This window comes from Diceros bicornis, chromosome 13, assembly GCF_020826845.1.
Source record: "Diceros bicornis minor isolate mBicDic1 chromosome 13, mDicBic1.mat.cur, whole genome shotgun sequence".
Taxonomy (NCBI): Eukaryota; Metazoa; Chordata; class Mammalia; order Perissodactyla; family Rhinocerotidae; genus Diceros; species Diceros bicornis.
The window spans coordinates 15,393,022-15,410,813 of NC_080752.1; the positions used below are offsets into that span (position 1 = coordinate 15,393,022).

Sequence of the window (17,792 nt, forward strand, 5' to 3'; positions counted from 1 at the left end):
GCGGGAGATGGTTCTTGGAGAAGCTGCTGATTGCACAAGAGAAGGGGGGGGGGGAGCATTCCAGGCAGAAGAAACAGCGGGTGCAAAGGCCTGGAGGGAGGAACTGCGAAATAGACCTGCATAGCCAGGGCAGGGGAGTGGAAGAGTTGGAAGAGGCAGGGCCAAGTGCTGAAGATCCTAGAATGGCAGGCTGCAATGCTGGGACACACCCTGCTGGCCCACCACGGTCTGTGGCTGCTGGAGGAGGACAGGGCCCCCCACACTGCCTGTGCCAGGGCAGCGGGAGCTCAGCAAAGTCCGGGCCGAACCCTGCCATCACAGTTCTTCCTGGGCCTCAGCTTTCCCTTCTGTGAAGTGGGGGCACAGATTCCTTGGGGCCAGGCCTGGTGAGCGCTGGGGAAGGTTTTGCAGACCTGCCTGAGGACGGGGCTTCACTTTACCCCCAGCCCTCCGGAGGGCAGCCCTGGTGGGGCAGGTGGGGAGGGGAGGTCGGCAGTCAGCAGATCAGACGTGTGCTGTGGACGGGGTCCAGAGTGGGCTCTGCCTTGTGTCCAGGGGGCCCCAGCCCCACGCCTACTGTCCCTAACAGGTTCAGTCAGCGTGGCACAAAGGAGGGTCTGATGTGCCCCCCCACAGGCACCATGGCCCGGAGCAGGGCGCTGCTGCTCCTGCTGCTGTTGCCGCCGCAGCTGCAGCTGGGACCGGTGCTCGCAGTGAGGGCCCCTGTGTTTGGCCGAAGTGACACCCACAGCCTGAGCCCTGAAGAGAAGGAATTCATGGAGGAGGAGCCGGTGCTGGTCCTGAGCCCCGAGGAGCTGGGGCCCGGCCCAGCCACCATCGACTGTCCCCGAGACTGTGCCTGCTCCCAGGAGGGTGTCGTGGACTGTGGCGGCATCGACCTGCGCGAGTTCCCAGGGGACCTGCCTGAGCACACCAACCACCTGTCCCTGCAGGTGAGGCCAGCGCTGCGCCAGTGGTCACCAGGGGCTGCCCCTGCACTCGTGGTTCCTGTCCCAGACCCCCCACAGTTACAGCTCCCTGAACCCCCAGTACTCAGGGCTTCACCAGACACGGGTGCCAGGGCAGGTCAGACACGGGGAGTCTGGCTCCACCCTGGGGCACCCCCCTCTGATGTCCCGGTCACAGAGCATTGTGCTATTATAACCTGCTTTGTTTCACTTGGAGGAGTCTGGGCTGAGGCAGGTAAGGAGAGGCAGGCCCTGCCCAAAATGGACACAGACCCGCCCAGCAGCTGACCCTCTGAATCGACAGTCAGGGCACCTCAGACACCGTTACAGGCCAGGAAAGTAAGAGCAAAGTAGACCCCAGTACAGTGCTCTGGGAACTAAGAGGACAGAGTGCTCTTCCCAGCAGAGGCACAGGCTAGATTTTGGAACCTGGAGAAGTGGGACATGGCATTCCAGATGGGGGAGTCTGGAAGCACTGGTGCATCCAGGGCTACTGGGCCACCCTTGTGTGGCCCAGTAGCCCTGGAGGAGGGGGAGGCTTTACACCCATTTCCAGAGGAGATCAGGCTGGCGAAGGAAAGTGACCTGCCCGTGGTCACACTGCCCTGTGGGTCTGCGCTGGCAGTGGAGGAGCCCAAGGCCATGGTAGCCTATGAGGGAAAGGGACAAGGGAGGACAGTGCTTATGGCTGGTTCATTCGCTCACTCATTCATTCATAAAATGTCTCCTGGGTACCTGCTCTACGCCCCTGTCCTGTGTGGGGTGCTAGGCATGTAGGGAGGACTCGGACATGCCCTGCCCTTGAGGCGCAGGCAGAGACGTAAACTGGTAGAGATAACAGATAGAGATAGAAGGACTAGTGCTATGAGGCCTGGAGCAGCTCCTAATCTAGCCCCCTATCTGACCTAGGAAGGCTTCAGAAGGAGGTGGCACCTGACCCAGGTTTTAGAGCATCCCAAGGGGAGTGGGGACCACAGGGTCGAGAAAGGGAACCAAAAGTGGTTTCTGGCTTGGGGTTGGGAAGAACAGGCTGGGGATGCCTGTCACCAAGTGGGAACACACAGGGAGCAGGTCTAGAGAGGAGATGGCACTCCAGGTGTTAACTGTGCAGATACCTGTGTGTGTGTGTGTGTGTACGTACTCCTAGAAGGCAGGACCCTCATGTCTGTTGTGATCACTGCTGTGCCTCCAGCGCCCACATTCGGGTCTGGCTCAAAGCCAGCACCCAGGGTCTGTCTACCAGGGGGGAGAATCCCAAGGATGGTGCCCAATAGAGGGCTGGCTCCCGGGACTGGTCGTGAGGGTGGGGGCGGGCCTCTAGTGGGGCAGGAGCCCTTCACACCTCCCCTCCCCCCGCTGCCTCCTCACCACCCTGCCCGCACTCCCCAGAACAACCAGCTGGAGAAGATCTACCCAGAGGAGCTCTCCCGGCTGCACCGGCTAGAGACTCTGAACCTCCAGAACAACCGCCTGACTTCCCGAGGTGAGGGATCACCCAGAGCCCAGGACGGGGACCCCAGGCAGGGGACTGGGTGTCCATGGGGAGAGCCCCACTCTGCAGACCCTGCGGTGCGGAAAAGAGGAGGGCTGGGCTGGCAGCAGGGCTCCACGGGCAAGGGGTCCCCTGTGGTTGCCTAAAAGCCACCCCGGCTGTTCCTGAGACCTGGGAGAGGGGCTCAGGGGAGGGGCTTCAGAGACCTTTGTCATAGACTCTGCAGGTCACAGAGGCCTTTAGAATCAGAGTTGCAGAGTCCTCAAATTTTAAAGTTATTTTTTCTAAGGATGAAAATAATTTATGATTATAATAGAAAATTTGGAAATACAGAAAATAAAATGGAAAAGAAAAAACCCACTCAATTCTGCCACTTGGAGTTCATCACTATTGACATTTTGGTATATTTCCATTTTTTTGAAAAGCAGCCTTATTGAGGTATAATTTATATACCCTAAGATTTGCCCAACTTAGAGGTACAATGTAATGAGTTTTAGTAAGTTTATACAGTTGCACAACCACCACCACATCCACTCCAGTCTTTTTCCTTTGTGTTTTCTAGTTCCCAGCTGACCTTAGAGTACAGATATTATCACTATTTTAAGTGCCCTGTTGCACTGAGCCGTTAGCTCGGCAGCATGTCTCTCGTTGCTAAGAGCTCCCGGGGCCATCATTGTACACAGCGACAGCAGGGTATTCCGTGGAGGGACGCTGCACAGTTTATGTAACTGTTCCCTCTCGTTAGATACTTGGGCGAGTCCCAGCATCTGAGGGTCTGGGAGCCTGGAACCAAGAGTCAGAGGCCGGCCTTGGGACGGGAGAAGGGCCAGCTTGGCCGGGCTCCCAGTGACAGTCGAGTCCTGGCGCTACATCTGCCAGATGGGACGGGGTGTCCAGGTGGTGGGGAGGCTCAGGGGCCACAGCACTGCCCTGCTTGGGAGTGAGGGGATAAAAAGGGTCTCTGACTCTCTGGGGCTGCCCCTGAGGGGAGCACTCCTTCCTGGCAGGGAAGGGTCGGGCTGGGTCGTCTGCCCTGTGGCCTGAACTTATGGGGACCCATTCCCACCTGGGCGGCCCTGAGCAGGTGCAGGGTCAGTCATCTCTCAGCAGCACTTCCCACCTGCCCCTCAGAGCTTGGGCCCCTGTGAGCAAGGGGGAGGCAGGGGGCCTGGGCACGCCTGCGGGGACTGGCTGGGAAGGGGTCAGAGCAGCTCCTGCCACAGGGAGTGCCCTCCCTCTCCTGGCAAGTGGGGCGGGTGTGGGGGGGTCGGAGCTGGCGTGCTCCCCTGTAGCGTCTCCTTCATCCAGGGCTCTGACCGATGCCTGTCCTTTGAAGGGCTACCGGAGGAGGCATTTGAGCATCTGACCAACCTCAATTACCTGTACCTGGCCAATAACAAGGTGAGGGCCTGCAGCAGGGCAGGGGGCGCTGCCGCGGCCCCCTGTGTCGGGGACTGAGCTCAGGGAACCTTCACCCTGGTGGGCTGGCCGCTGGGTCCCCATTGCTGCTCAGACACGGCCCTGGGGGGACAGACCCAGACCCTTCACCTTAACCCAGGGCGTCAGAGTGGTCAGATAACAGAGGTGGGCAGAGGACAGAGGCCAAGGCCTGCGGGAGTGTAAGGGATGGCGAGCTCGTCCCCACGGGGAGGGGGCGCTTGCCGGGCCTCCTGGAGGAGATGGCATTTGAGCAGGGCCACTACAGGTGGCAGGATTTCAGGCAGGGGCCCGGAGGGGGAGGGCACTGCAGTACAAGGGACAGCGTGAGAAAAGGCACAAGGCATGCAACCTCAAAACGCTGGCGTGCCCCAGGGCTCTGTCCCGGCCCTTCTCTCTGAACCCTCTCAAGGCGATGCCTCCCCTCCCCCTGCTTTACTGCCCTTCCTCATCATGGCCATGTCCGATGCCTCCCCTCCCCCTGCTTTACTGCCCTTCCTCATCATGGCCATGTCCGGTGGCAGTCTCCAGCCCTCTGAGACTCAAAGATCTGCTGCCTCCTCCACATCTGCCCTGGATGTCTGATGGAAGGTCTCCAGCCACCTACAGCCCCACTGGACTGAGCACAGATCTGGGAGGGCTTCACTCACCACGTCCGGTCTCACCGCCAGCCTTCAGCCCCCCCAACCCCCAAATGTCCACCATCCCACCCCTGGATGCCCCTGCCTCCTCCTTTGCTGCCCCTTCTCCTCAGAGCAGCCCGAGTGACCTTTAAAAATCATGCCCAATTTCTACCCTTACATGCCCTCTCTCCACTTAAAACCCTTCCGTGGCTTCTCCTTCCACCCAGAATGAAAGCCACACTTCTTCGGTGGCCCACAAGACCACGAGGTGGTCTGGGCCTACCTGCCTTTCTTAACTCGTCTCCCCACTCGCTCGCTCCCACTCCACTCCAGCCCCCACAACCGGCAGCCCCCCACGCAGGGCCTGCACTCGCTGCTCCTGCTGCCAGGGGTGCTGTCCCCCCAGATGGCATTTATGTGGCCATCAGCCTTCAGTGTCACCTGTTCCCTGAGCACCTGACCCGTCACTCTCTGCCTCGGCCTGTCTGAATCCCCTGGGTGGCAGTGATCACTGTCGGATACTGTCGGTCTTTGTTTACTGTCTCCTCCACTAGGATGTAAGCCTTTGGGGGGGCAGGAACTTCTCTGTCTTGCTCCCCAGGACAGGCCCAGAGAGCTCCTGGAACCCTGCCTGGAATGTTGTAGACTCAGTGGCTCCTGTTGAATGAATGAAGGTGGACTCTGGGCTGTGTCTGAGGAAGCGTGGGTGCTCCCTGTGGCTGGACAGAGGGCCAGCGGTGGGGAGCCATGAGGGGAGAGACCAGGAGGACAGGCAGGGTAGGAGACAGGCCCGGAGGGCTTTGAATGCCAAGCTCAGGGCTGCACGGAGCCATAGAGCTTCTGTTTTTGTGTAATCAGGGCAGTGGGACGGGTTTTCATTTTAGAAAAATGGCTCTGGTTGCAGGGAGGAGACCAAGTGAAGGGGCCCGGGTGAGCAGCAGGCACGGGGACCCAGAGCCGGCCTCCACCCCTCCGTTGGTCTTTCTGCCCCAACTCTTCCCTTTCCAGCTGACCTTGGCACCCCGATTCCTGCCAAACACCCTGATCAGTGTGGACTTCGCTGCTAACTATCTCACCAAGATCTATGGGCTCACATTTGGCCAGAAGCCAAACTTGAGGTCAGAGGTCAGAGAGGGCCCTGGGCTCAGGCTGGGGAAGGGGGAGGGGCTGAGTCAGAGGCTGCTGGCCCTGAGCTAGGCAGAGAGGATGCAGAGAGGCCCTGGTGGAGGGGCCAGCTGTGCAGCGTGGGCACAATGCCCCTTGCTCAGGGCTGGGGTGAGGGATGCCCAGGGGCTGCAGGGTCACAGGATCTGAAGGCTGAGACCTAGAGGATGAGGAAGAATCAGTCCAGGAGGTGAGGACACAGGGTGATGTGTGCGGAATTATGGGGAGCTGGGTGAGGGTGTTTCCCCCACTCCCTAGCCCCTGGGGGAAGGAAGCGTCTTCTAACAGGCAGACCCATCCCTCGCTGAGAGCTGCTCTGGGAGGAGTGAGGCCTCAGAGCACAGGGGTCTGAGCAGGGCAGGGTGGTGCTGGGGGTTCTGACAACCTCTGGTGCCACTTCTTTCCCTGAATCTGTCACCTCACTCAATTTTCTCCATCCCCCCGGGGAGCTAGGGCCATTGCATGGTCCCATCCCACAGATGAGAAGGCTGAGGGCCAAGAGAGGCCACACTGCAAGAATGAGCTCCAACCTCTATGGATCTCTCTTGTTCTTTGTCTTCTCTCCCTCTAGGATGTCAGCTCCAGGAGGGCAGGGTCTTGTTGGTTGTGTCCACCGCTATACCTGCAGAGTCTGAAACAGTCCTAGCACATGGGGACACTCTTTATATATTTGCTGAATGAATGAGAGGTCACCTCCTCTGAGCCATGCCCTGTGCTGGGCACCAGGGACAAAGGCAGCAGGGACAGTGCCCATCTTCGGGAAGTCCTACAGACCTCAGAGCCAGCTGTGTGGGCTTGACAGGCAGGGACACCAGGGCTGCAACAGTCAGAGAACGACTGAGAACCTTGGAGGGAATGGAGGAGCACGGACTGGGGGTCAGGAAATCCTATTTCTGCCACTAACTTCTGGGGCAACCTCTGGTGGTCCCTGGTCCCCTCAGCTGCTGGTGGGGACTGGGTTAGGCGGGGTCTGAGTTTCTTCAAATGGGAGGAGGGCTCCCTGGGCCCCAGGCCCAACCTGAGCAGGGTCTGGAGCCTCACCAGGTGAGCTGGTGCTGGGGTGGGGCGGGCACGTGGCCTGGGTGGGTCAGGCCCTGCCCCTCGTTCCCAGGTCCGTGTACTTGCACAACAACAAGCTGGCGGACGCCGGGCTGCCCGACAACATGTTCAATGGCTCCAGCAACGTCGAGATCCTTATCCTGTCCAGCAACTTCCTGCGCCATGTGCCCAAGCACCTGCCGCCCGCCCTCTACAAGCTGCACCTCAAGGTGGGAGCCAGAGCGGGGAGCGGCACCGAAAAAGCAGGGACCCGCCACGGGGAACAGCCCAGGCCCGCGTGGGCCCCGTGCCGGGGGGCACAGCGTCCACCGTGGAGAAGCAGGCAAAGCCTGGGTGCCTGGCCATCAGCGCCATAGCCAGAGTGCCCCAGGCCTGGGCCCCCTTCCCACGGCTCCCCCAGACCCCTCTCCACACCTCATCCCAAGGCTCTGCCCCTGCCCCTTGGCTGTCCCTCATGCTCCCCTCCCCACCATCCCACCCCCAGAACAACAAGCTGGAGAAGATCCCACCAGGTGCCTTCAGCGAGCTGAGCAACCTGCGTGAGCTGTACCTGCAGAACAACTACCTGACCGACGAGGGCCTGGACAACGAGACCTTCTGGTGAGCCCCAACTCGGCCAGGCCCCTCACACACAGCCTCGCCCACCTGCCCCTGGCCAGTTTCCCTGGAGAAGGAACTTGGAGGATTGGGCCTCTGCTGGCATTTCATGTCCCCAAGAATAGGTGCTATGTATAGGTAAGGCCTGCTGAACTTCCAGTGGTACAAGATAGAATTCTTGGTACAAAATAGAAACTTGAGCATTCTTGTCAAAGGCAAATATGTTTTCATTTTTTAGGACCAAGTGTAGCCACAAAAAGCCTTAGATAAACTACTGGTCTTCAAATAAACTCCTAGGTATCAGAAACCATGCTAGATCCTTCCTATGCCAATATATCATTGAATCAACCCAATGCGAGGCTTGGAGAGGATGGAGATCCCCAGTCAGCTAGTGGCAGAACTGGGATGAATTACAGGCAGTTCCCCTGCTACCTCCCTTGGGAATAATGGTGGAAGCAAGCGCCAGGTGGGCTCCTGCCAATGGTCTTAAACCCCCACCCCACCCCCACCCCCCAGGAAGCTCTCCAGCCTGGAGTACCTGGATCTGTCCAGCAACAACCTGTCGCGGGTCCCGGCGGGGCTGCCCCGCAGCCTGGTGCTGCTGCACTTGGAGAAGAACGCCATCCAGAGCGTGGATGCGGACGTGCTGACCCCCATCCGCAGCCTCGAGTACCTGCTGCTGCACAGCAACCAGCTGCACGCGCACGGCATCCACCCGCGCGCCTTCCAGGGCCTCAAGCGGCTGCACACGGTGCACCTGTACAACAACGCGCTGGAGCGCGTGCCCAGCGGCCTGCCCCGCCGCGTGCGCACCCTCATGATCCTGCACAACCAGATCACCGGCATCGGCCGCGACGACTTCGCCAGCACCTACTTCCTGGAGGAGCTCAACCTCAGCTACAACCGCATCACCAGCCCGCAGGTGCACCGCGACGCCTTCCGCAAGCTGCGCCTGCTGCGCTCGCTGGACCTGTCCGGCAACCGGCTGCGCACGCTGCCGCCCGGGTTGCCCCGCAACGTGCACGTGCTGAAGGTCAAGCGCAACGAGCTGGCCGCCCTGGCGCGCGGGGCGCTGGCCGGCATGGCCCAGCTGCGTGAGCTCTACCTCACCGGCAACCGGCTGCGCAACCGGGCCCTGGGCCCCCGCGCCTGGGCCAACCTCGCTGGTCTGCAGGTAAGGGGGAGCGGAGGGGGCAGGGCTATGCTCGTGTGGGGTGCCACTGGTATGGCTGCCCTGAGCCTACCCATCTGCTGGGCCCGGGTGAGGGGTGGGCAGGAGGGCTGGGCCATGAAGGAGGTGCCCACTGGGGAGGCTGGGCCTTAGGGTAGGGGGCTGGGTCAGGCAGAGGGGATGGCTGGCAAGCCCGGGTACAGGAGTGAAGGGCAGAGCACAGCTGGTATGGCCAGGCTAAGCTCACACATGCAGGTACAGGCTTGAGGAGGGCTGTGGGGGTAAGGGGAGGTCATGGCTGCAGGTAGGGGCGTCCACGGTTCAGGAGGACTAGGGGGCAGGGGCAAGTCAAGCTCCCCCACCTGCAGGCGCAGGAGTAGGTGCCTGGAGAAGGCGGGGCTTGGGAGGGGAAGGTGAGGCGGCTGCCCTCACCAGTCTGCAGGGGGTTGGGGGGTCTCCTTGAGGCATTCGGGAGCTGGTCAGTGGGTGTGGCTGCGAGGCCAGGTCAGCGTCAGGGAGGATATCTGGCCACAGGAATCGAATCGAGCCTCTTTGGTTACACATGAAACCTCCCAACTCGGTGAGGGGCCAAGAGGGAACTTCATTAGAGACACCTGGGGGACGGGACCCAGCCGCAAGGTCGGGGATGCTCTGCTGCCCTGCTGGGCCCCCTCCCCAGATGTCCTCAGGGCTTGCTCCTGCCGCTTTCTCAGGGCTCTGCTCAGATGTCACCTTCCTCTGCTTTGTTTTGCTTCATAAGCCTCCTCCCTTCGGGGCATTAGGTCATCTGCTTGTCTGTGGCCTGCTCTTCCCGCTGGAAGGAGGGCAGGCGTTTTAGTCAGTTGTGTTCACTGCTGGACCCAGGGCCCTGGTGTGGTGGGCTCACAGTACATGCTTGTGGGGGCAGCTGTCAGGATGGGGATGTCTGAGTGGGGTGCAAGGGAGAAGCCCAGAGAGTGGGGGGCAGGGAGGTGGGGCAGAGCCCTGAGGGTGGAGCAGGTGGGAGTGGGGGAGCAGCCGTCTCTCCTCACCCGGGCGGCCCTGCCTATTGCCGGCACCAGATCCAACCCCCTGTGCCAGCTCGTCTTGGGTATTCCTCAGGGACCCGCTCTCCAGGGGCCCAACCCCACTGTTCCTCTCCTCCACACCCGCTCCTCCTGCTGCAATTTCTAACTCGCTGAAGGGGGCGACATCCACCCAGGTGCCCTCAGGAAATCTGGACGCTGCCCTTGACATCCCCTTCTCATGCCATCTACCAGTCTGCCCGTCGTTACTAAACCCTGTCCGTTCTACCATCGCCTCTCTCAATCTGTCCACTTCCCTCTATCCCTGCTGCCCATGCCCCAAGCCAAGTCACCCCCATTTCTTGCCTGGACCCCAGCTTCCGAGGAGCTCTCCACTCCTGTACTCCTTATGCAATTGGAGAGTGTCTTGAAAAACACGTGCTCACCTTATAGTCCTGCCCAGAACCCTCCCGTGGCTCCGCTTGCTCTGAGAACCCAGACCAGAGTCCCTGCCATGGCCTCCGAGGCCTGCCCTGCCCTGCTCCCAGCTGAGCCTCTTAGTTTCCCAGATGCACTGGGCTTTGTCCCTACCGGCACCTCTGCTGGTAGCACCTTCTCTGCCCTGTTGACACCTCCTCATTCATTCCACAGCCCGTACCAAGCCCCCACCCTGTGCCAGACACAGTTCTAGAACTGAGGACCAAGTGGGGAGTAAGACAGATGGAGGGTCACCACCCTCCTGGAGCTTGTACTTAGGACTCAGCTCAGGTGTCACCTCCTCAGGGAAGCCACCAGTGGTGGGCTGGTTATACACCTCCCTGGGCCTGGGTGAGTTCAGTCAGGGATGGGGTGTCTGGTGGTGGGGAATTCTTCCTCTCACTGCTGGATCTTTCTACAAGCAGCTGCTGCTGCTGCTCTAGAGCCCCTACCTGTGCTGGCTGCTGTCTACTCCCCTGACCTGAGGCTGGGTTGGGCCCCTCCCCCGAGCTTCCTCATCATAGCCCCTTTCCACTGGCTGTCATTGTCAGCCCCTGTGTCCATCTCCCCTGCCAGCCTGGTTTCCTGGGGGCAGAGGCAGCGCGTCAGTGGGTTCTGTGTCCCCCGCCCCCTGGGCACTGAGGATGTTTGGAATGAATGAGGGCCTGCTGGAGCTGTGTGGAGGGAACACGGCAGGGAGCGGGGAGCCCCGCTGGGTAGGAGAAGTGACAGCGAGGCTCCCTAAGGGGCATGAAGCTTGTGTTCCTCCTGATTCTTGACACCACCTACCTGGCTCTCTGGATTCATGGCCCCCAGTTTCCTGACCATGAGTCCCAGCTCTTGGGGTAAGGAGAGGAGCTTAGAGTTGCCGGAGTCCCACCTGTGGCTACACAGGTGTGTGTCGGGGCGAGGGTGTGCTGACGGCCTGAGGGGCAGTGAGCCGGGCTGTGCCCGTCTGGGTCTCCTGCCCACTGCAGCTTTGTTCTGCTCCCTGGGAATCCCACCCCCGTTTCCCTGGCTGCCTGCCTCCTGCACTCTAGGCATGTGGTGACGCTGAGACTGACCAGCCTGGGGCGGCTGCCATGCCAGGGTCCCTGTGGGCCTGGCACCCTTGCTCCTGGCCCCTGTCCACATTGCCCCTGAGGTCCCCGAATGAGCAGCCCCACCCGTGCGGCCCCTCACCCCTACCCTCATTCAGGGCCAATGGGGCGAGATTCAAAGACCGGAAGATCCCTGGCCCCTGCCCTTCTGGGGTCTTTAGTCTGATGGGGGTGATAGGTGCGTTACGGAGGAAGGACTGTGACTCCCAGATGTCTTGGTGAATTTCTGTGGGAAAGCAGAGGGAGCTGGGTAGGACACACATCAATCAGAACAAGGGTTTGGAGTCAGGCACACCGGGTTCCAGCCTTGTGCAGGCTGTGTGGCCTTGGACAGATCTCTGAGCCTCTGTTTCCCCATCTGGAAAATGGGGACAGTTACAGATCTCACCTCACAGGGTTATCGTGAGATTTAGATAGGCTGGGGGTTGGTGGGGCTTTGCAAGATGTTAAGTGCTTTGACTTCCCTGCTCACCCCTGCAGCTGCTGGACATCGCTGGGAATCAGCTTACAGACATCCCCGGGGGGCTCCCCGAGTCGCTTGAGTACTTGTACCTGCAGAACAACAAGATTAGCGCCGTCCCCGCCAATGCCTTCGACTCCACACCCAACCTCAAGGGGATCTTTCTCCGGTAGGAGGTCCCCTGGGGCCCCCCCTGGCTCTAGCGGGATATTCGAGGCACAGGGGAACAGCTTGCAGGTAGAGGTCAGTGTTCAAAGCCAAGTGGTGCACATGGGCATTATTGATGTTACCGTGGCAGGAAGGGACCCCACAGAGCATCTTCCCAATTTACAGCTGGGAAAGCTGAGACCCAGAGAACAGAAGTGACAGCAGATGTTCAGTCTCTCGCTGGGTTCTGCGGGTTTGGAATGATTCGGGGGACACAGCTCTCTGAGGAGATGAGGAGCTTCCATACAGCAGAACCAGGGTCGTTCTTCCTGACATCCCCACCTCCCACCCCTCAAATCAGAGAGAAGGAGACAGATCAGGGAAAGGCAGAATGCACGCTCTCTGGGGCTTTGTGGCCCGGAAGGCCCGGGCTGGGCAACGTTGGGATGGAGTGTGAGCCGCGCCTGGACTCCTGCGGGGGACTGAGGTGCAGAATGTTGAGGGGGCCTGAGATCCGAGCCCAGCCTCCGCCTTCCCCCAACCTTAGTGTGTCCCTGGCCCAGCTCGGCCCTGGCCTTGCCTGCCTGCCACTCCGCACCAGGCACTGAGGCGACCCCAGGCTGGCAGCCCAGGAGCCCTAGGCCTCAGGGCAGGCGGAGAGAGGCAGCCATGTCCGCCACTCCCACCTGGTAGTGAGAGGGTATGCAGAGGGAGGCTTTCCGCTTCCTGAACAGACGGAGGCCCCGGGTCAGCCGCTGCCCCCTGAGCTGCAGCCGCACACACTGGACAGCGTGGACTCCATGATGCGGCGTGCCTCTCAGCCCCTTTCCTTTGGTTCTTGCTGTGCCATCTTCCTGGAGGGCCCGTTCCCTCCCCTTTACCTTCTGGGGTGGGTACGCGTGGGGACTCTGAGGGCTGGGCTCCCGGCACTGACCCTGCGTGGGTGGCCGCACAGGTTTAACAAGCTGGCCGTGGGCTCCGTGGTGGAGAGCGCCTTCCGGAGGCTGAAGCACCTGCAGGTCTTGGACATAGAAGGCAACTTTGAGTTTGGTGACATTTCCAAGGACCGGGGCCGGTTGAAGGAGGAAAAGAAGGAGGATGAGGAGGATGAGGAGGATACGGACGAGGAGGACGAGGAAAGGCGATAGTGACAGGGTGAACTGGATCTGATGTAGGTAGGTGGTCTGTGTGGGGCACACTCACCTCTCCTTGCCAGTTTCCAGTCCCTGACCCCAGTTTAGGTCACCCTCTATCCCCTGCTTTGTCGTTCATTTTGCAAACCTCTTGGAGCCCTTGGTATGTGCCAGGCCCTGGGTGAGAGGTTCGGTATAAGAGCAAGCCTGCGGGGTGCCAGCCGTGCCCGGGGCCTGTCTCCAGGGCGATGAGTGCCGCCGTCAGGGCACAGACAGGCACAGGGGCTGGGATGGTGGAAGCAGGGAAGGGATGTGGGCCCGGGAGGAGGCTGCTGCTGTAAGCCAAGCCAGAGATGATAGGAGTCGGCGGTGAGGATGCAGAAGAGCAGATGGGCCTGGGAGAGGTTGGGGCAGACCTGAGGGGCCAGAGTGGTCCTGCTGGACACGGGTGAGGGAGAAGACAAGGCCCCAGTTCCAGCTTGGAATTCCAGCTGGATAGTAGTACCCGGAGGAGCAGGCATGGTGGGGGAGTGTTGAGTTTGAGGGGCCTGGAGGCCTCTGGGGGAGCTGCCTGGAGGTGGGCTGGATGTATGAGTCTGGGGGTCAGGAGTGAGGTCTGGGCGGGAGATGGGGATCCAGGCATTGTCGGCCTTAAAACAGCCACTGAGGCCGCAGGAGGCTGGGGGAGCCTGCCCAGGGAGAGTGAGTGCCAGGGCGTGGCCAGCGGGAGGGGAGCCTGCAGAGCCTGTAAGATGGAGCAGTGAGGGAGGGAGGGAGGGAGGGAGGAAAACCACCGACAGCAGAGAACAGAGGGTGTTTACACGTACATGCAGCACAAGCTCCCACACACACACGAGTGCACCAACGTGTACCCATGCTCTCTTACACATGCCTATACATGCACACACAAAGCACACACTCGCAGAACCCACCGCACATGTGCACACACATGCACGCACTCCATTCACAGATGCAGAGCACGTGCACACTTGCATGCAAGTACATACACGCGTGCATCCCCATGCACATAGGCCCTTGTGTGCACATGTGCTCACACATGCGTATGCATGCATGTTACACGTCCGTGCACAGGCTTCTCTGGAAGGGGAGGAGTCAGCCGTGTCAATGCTGCTGAGAGGTGGATAGAGCTGAGCACTGCCAAGGGCTGACGGGATTTATCCACAAAGAGGTCATCTGTGACCTTATCGGGAGCAGCCTCGGGGGCCACTGGATCCAGGGAGTGTAGACAACTCTATCAAGAAGTTTGGCTGTGGAGAGATGAGAGAGTGAGATGGGGGCGGAAGTTCAGACAGGGCTCGGTTCATGTTATGCCTTTTTTAAGGAATAGAGCTGGTTTGGGTGCTGATGGGGAGGGGCCAGTGTGGAGGGAGGAGCTATGGATATAAGAGAGGAGAGCTGGGTGTAGGATCCCTGTGGAAACAGTAGGAGGGACTGGCTTGGGCAGGAGGGTCAGTGCTCCCTCCACTGTGGCAGGAGGGACGGAGGACGGAGTGGCTGCAGTCACACGCAGGTTAGTGGCTTGGTGGCTGAACATGAAGTCACGTCAGCCCGATGCCTGCAGCCTTCTGTTTCCTGAGGGAAGCAGGGGTGCTCAGCGGACTGGGTGGGTGTGGAGAAGATGGACAATTGGATCTCTCCAGGGCTGGGGTTTCAGAAAGAACAAGGAAATTGAGTGTATTGGCAAGAGAATGGGTACAGTGGTGGATCCTGGGGTCAGGCTGGGAAGGGAAGGAGGTGCAGACAGAAGGAGTTGGGGGGCAGGGCCACTGGAGGGGGATATTGGAGAGTGGGCACGGTGGTGACGAGTAGCCAGGAGAAGACGTGTGGGCAGAGGGGAAATCAGAGTGAGCCGACCCAGCTGGGTCACAGAGCCAGGTGGCAGAGCTGGAGGCCATGGGAGGGGGCTGCTGGGCCGTTCTTAGGATGTTGAACTGAAGTAGGGCCTGGGGCAGAAAGGAGCCTTAAGCGGGTTGAGGACCCGGTGGGTGGGTGAGAGAGGGAGTTGGGGAGAGGAGTCCGGCTGATGATAGAGAAGAATGTGCGTGGGGGCGGTTATCCAAGCGTGGAGGGCAGGCCCAGAGGCCATGCTCAGGAATCACCTTCCTTTGCTCTTGGGGCCCAGGGGTAAGAAGGTGGAGCCCCTTCTCCCCAGGCATTGTCCTCAGGCAGAGCCAGGGGTCAGCCACAGGAGTGACTGGTCATTCAGTGAGGATGCTATGGCGCTCACGAGGGGGCTGCAGAGTCCTGGGTTGGGAGAGAATCTGCCCCCTCTGGAGGACATTGGCCATGGTCAGGTCAGTTGAGTGGGGCCCTGGGAGAGGCCCTCTAGTCCACACCAGGCCCGGCCACATCTCCATGAGCACCTCCCAGCGGGCGGCCCGCTGGCTCTAGGCTCCCAGGGGCAACTTGCCTCCTGCCCGCAGTCACCTGGCCCTCCCAGAGCCCCCTCAGGTGGGCCCCCCAGCTCTAATCCCCCACCCCAGGCTTGTTATGGTTGGGGGCCTGCCCTGGCCTCCCCTGACTCTCCCATGTGTTCTGCAGGACCATGGACCGCCGGACCACTTTCTGCAGCACGTGCCTGTGCCCTGTGAGCCCCGACTCTGCCCCGCTCACGGACACACCCAGCACTGTACCCACAGGGCCCCCGACACAGCTGAACACACAGTCGCCCATCCTTACCCCTTCCTGCAGCGCGTTCCACAGCCAGACACATGCAGACACCACGGCACACCCGCACACAGCCAGCCACACGTCGCCCTCCAAATGGTCTCGCTCTTTGCCCTGAGCCCACACCGCCATCATGCCCTGTGAGTCATCCAGATGTGGGAAGGGTCTGACCCCACCCTGGCATGCACGGGTGCCTGCTTCCTCCCCTGTGGACACACATGTGCACGCACGCGCGCACATACACACACACACGCACAAGTCACGTGCAGACAGCCCTCCGAGGCCTATCTACCGACAGCTCATGCCCCAGCCAGAACTGGCCAGAACAGCGAGCTATCTGCCTGTCTGTCTGTCTGTCCGTCCATCTCCTAGAGAAGACACAGAGTTATCTCTGAGCTCTCTGCGGCCAGGTGCCTGCTGCCTTCTGGAACTCGCAAAAGCTGGCTTTTGTTCCTTTCCCTCCCTTTGGGGACAGGAACCTTCTGGACTGCTGCCCCGGCCCGCCCGCCCTGCTGGGGCCATCGTCACTCCCTGCCATGCCCCGGGCAAGCCCCACTGAGGCCACTGCAGAGTCTCCCAGGGCTGCCCGGGCCTTGCAGGAGTGAGGTGGAGGCGGGAGCTGGGCTGGGCCAGGAGGAGGGGCCCAGTCACACCGATGAGACACCTTGTTTATTCTTTGGGCCTGCGGGGAGTTCTGGGTACCTTTGGTTTTTCATTCTTTTTTAAGGAAAAAAAAATGATAAAAACTGCAAAGCTGATTTTTCTTGTTACAGAAAAACTAATATAAAAGCATTACCCCTGTCTGGCAGCCCGTGGCCGTGTCTGTGTGTGCTTCCTGCCAGTGCCAGGCAGGTGCCTGGCGGGGGTGGGCAGGACACAAGCACCGCAGCGCCTGTCTGACCAGCAAGAGTGAGCACACAGTTCAGTTCTCGGGGCGCACAAAGTAGTGGCACGGCAGGGGGCCAGGGACGCAGGGTTTATTTGCAGGTAAGGAGGCCTGGAGGCACGTGCGGCTCATCAGCAGGTCAGGCCAGGACCGCGGCCCCTGGCCTGTGAGCTCACCCTGTACTCCCAGAGGCTGAGCATTCAAGCAAAGGACCTGCCCGCTTCGGGCTGCTCAGGGCCCACCTGGAGGGTAGGCTGTACACCGAGTGGGCACTACCAACGGGGTCTGTCCCATAGAGGACAGCTGGAGTGGGAAGGGCACCAGAGGCAGGCCTGGGAGCTGGGACAGAGCCAACTTGGGGGCCCAGGTCTCTGCAGGCCTGCCCAGGAAAGAGGAGACAGACGTGTCCAGTGCACCCACCACCCCAACAGGGCCAGAGCTGGGACCAGGAGGCAGCACCCAGCTCAGAGCAAAGGAGAACCTCTGACAGGCAGAGCTGCCCCACAGTGGGGAGGCGATGCCCAGGAAGTATGACCCCCCCTCCCCCCCCCCACTACTGGAGGTTTGGCAGCAGGCTCCTGTCAAGCCTGATAGAGCAGATTCCTTCCTTGTGGTGGGGCAGACTTCATTGCTCGAAGGGCGTTAGAGACGTGACACGGGGAAGAGGTGAAAGAACGAAGGGTGCTCCCGTGGTGGCCCTACAGCCCCCAGCCCTCCAGTGGGAGGGGATCCTGGGGTCAGGGCCTTTCCTGGACTCCTCACACTGCGGCCCTGGGAGGAGGATGGGAGGTAGTTCAGGAGCGGGGCTGGGAGGCAGACAGCCTCCTGATTCTCTGAGTGACCTTGGGAGGCCTGTCCCCTCCCCCAGTTTCAATGTTGTCACAGCTCCATGGTACAAACTCTGGAGCTGCGTCTCATCCCCAAAGTGTGTCTCGTACAATCTGTGTGGCCTTTGCGTGGTCCCCTGCGAGCCTCCTGGAGGCACCCCGGGGCTGAAGAGAAGGAGGCGGACAGTCTGGAAACGTCCCTGGGCTTGCCTCCTCCTTAAAGCAAAGCGTTCGCCAAAGGGAGCCAGACCGGCTGAGAAAGTTTGTTCCTTTTGTGGGGACTGATCTGGGGGCCTGCCTGCAGAGCAGAGCCCAAGCCAGGGGCAGAGCCGGCTGTGCCCCTGTGGCTGTCAGGACAGGCCCCTGGGCACTCTGCCTCCTGCATGTGACACTCAGGCCTGTCCTCCCACTTTCAGCCCAGACAGACCTGTCTGCACTCTAGTTACACGAGCAATCTTGTTTATATTGTGGCCACCTGGAGAGGCTTGTCCATACTCTGGCTGCCCAGAAGGCCAGTCTGCACTGTGACAGCCTTTCTTAGCCCAATAAAGAAATGCTG

General features: G+C 60.6%; 1 protein-coding gene across 1 annotated transcript; it reads left to right on the forward strand.

Annotated features, from left to right (window-relative positions):
• Nucleotides 1-629: 629 nt before the first annotated feature.
• Nucleotides 630-16,078, forward strand: PODN (podocan). Its single transcript, XM_058551980.1, has 10 exons — nt 630-953; nt 2,358-2,451; nt 3,797-3,861; nt 5,529-5,638; nt 6,796-6,952; nt 7,228-7,343; nt 7,857-8,514; nt 11,573-11,721; nt 12,655-12,874; nt 15,395-16,078. Exons 1-9 carry the CDS (start codon nt 642-644, stop codon nt 12,845-12,847), a joined length of 1,854 nt encoding a protein of 617 aa, XP_058407963.1. The 5' UTR covers nt 630-641; the 3' UTR covers nt 12,848-12,874; nt 15,395-16,078.
• Nucleotides 16,079-17,792: the final 1,714 nt, after the last annotated feature.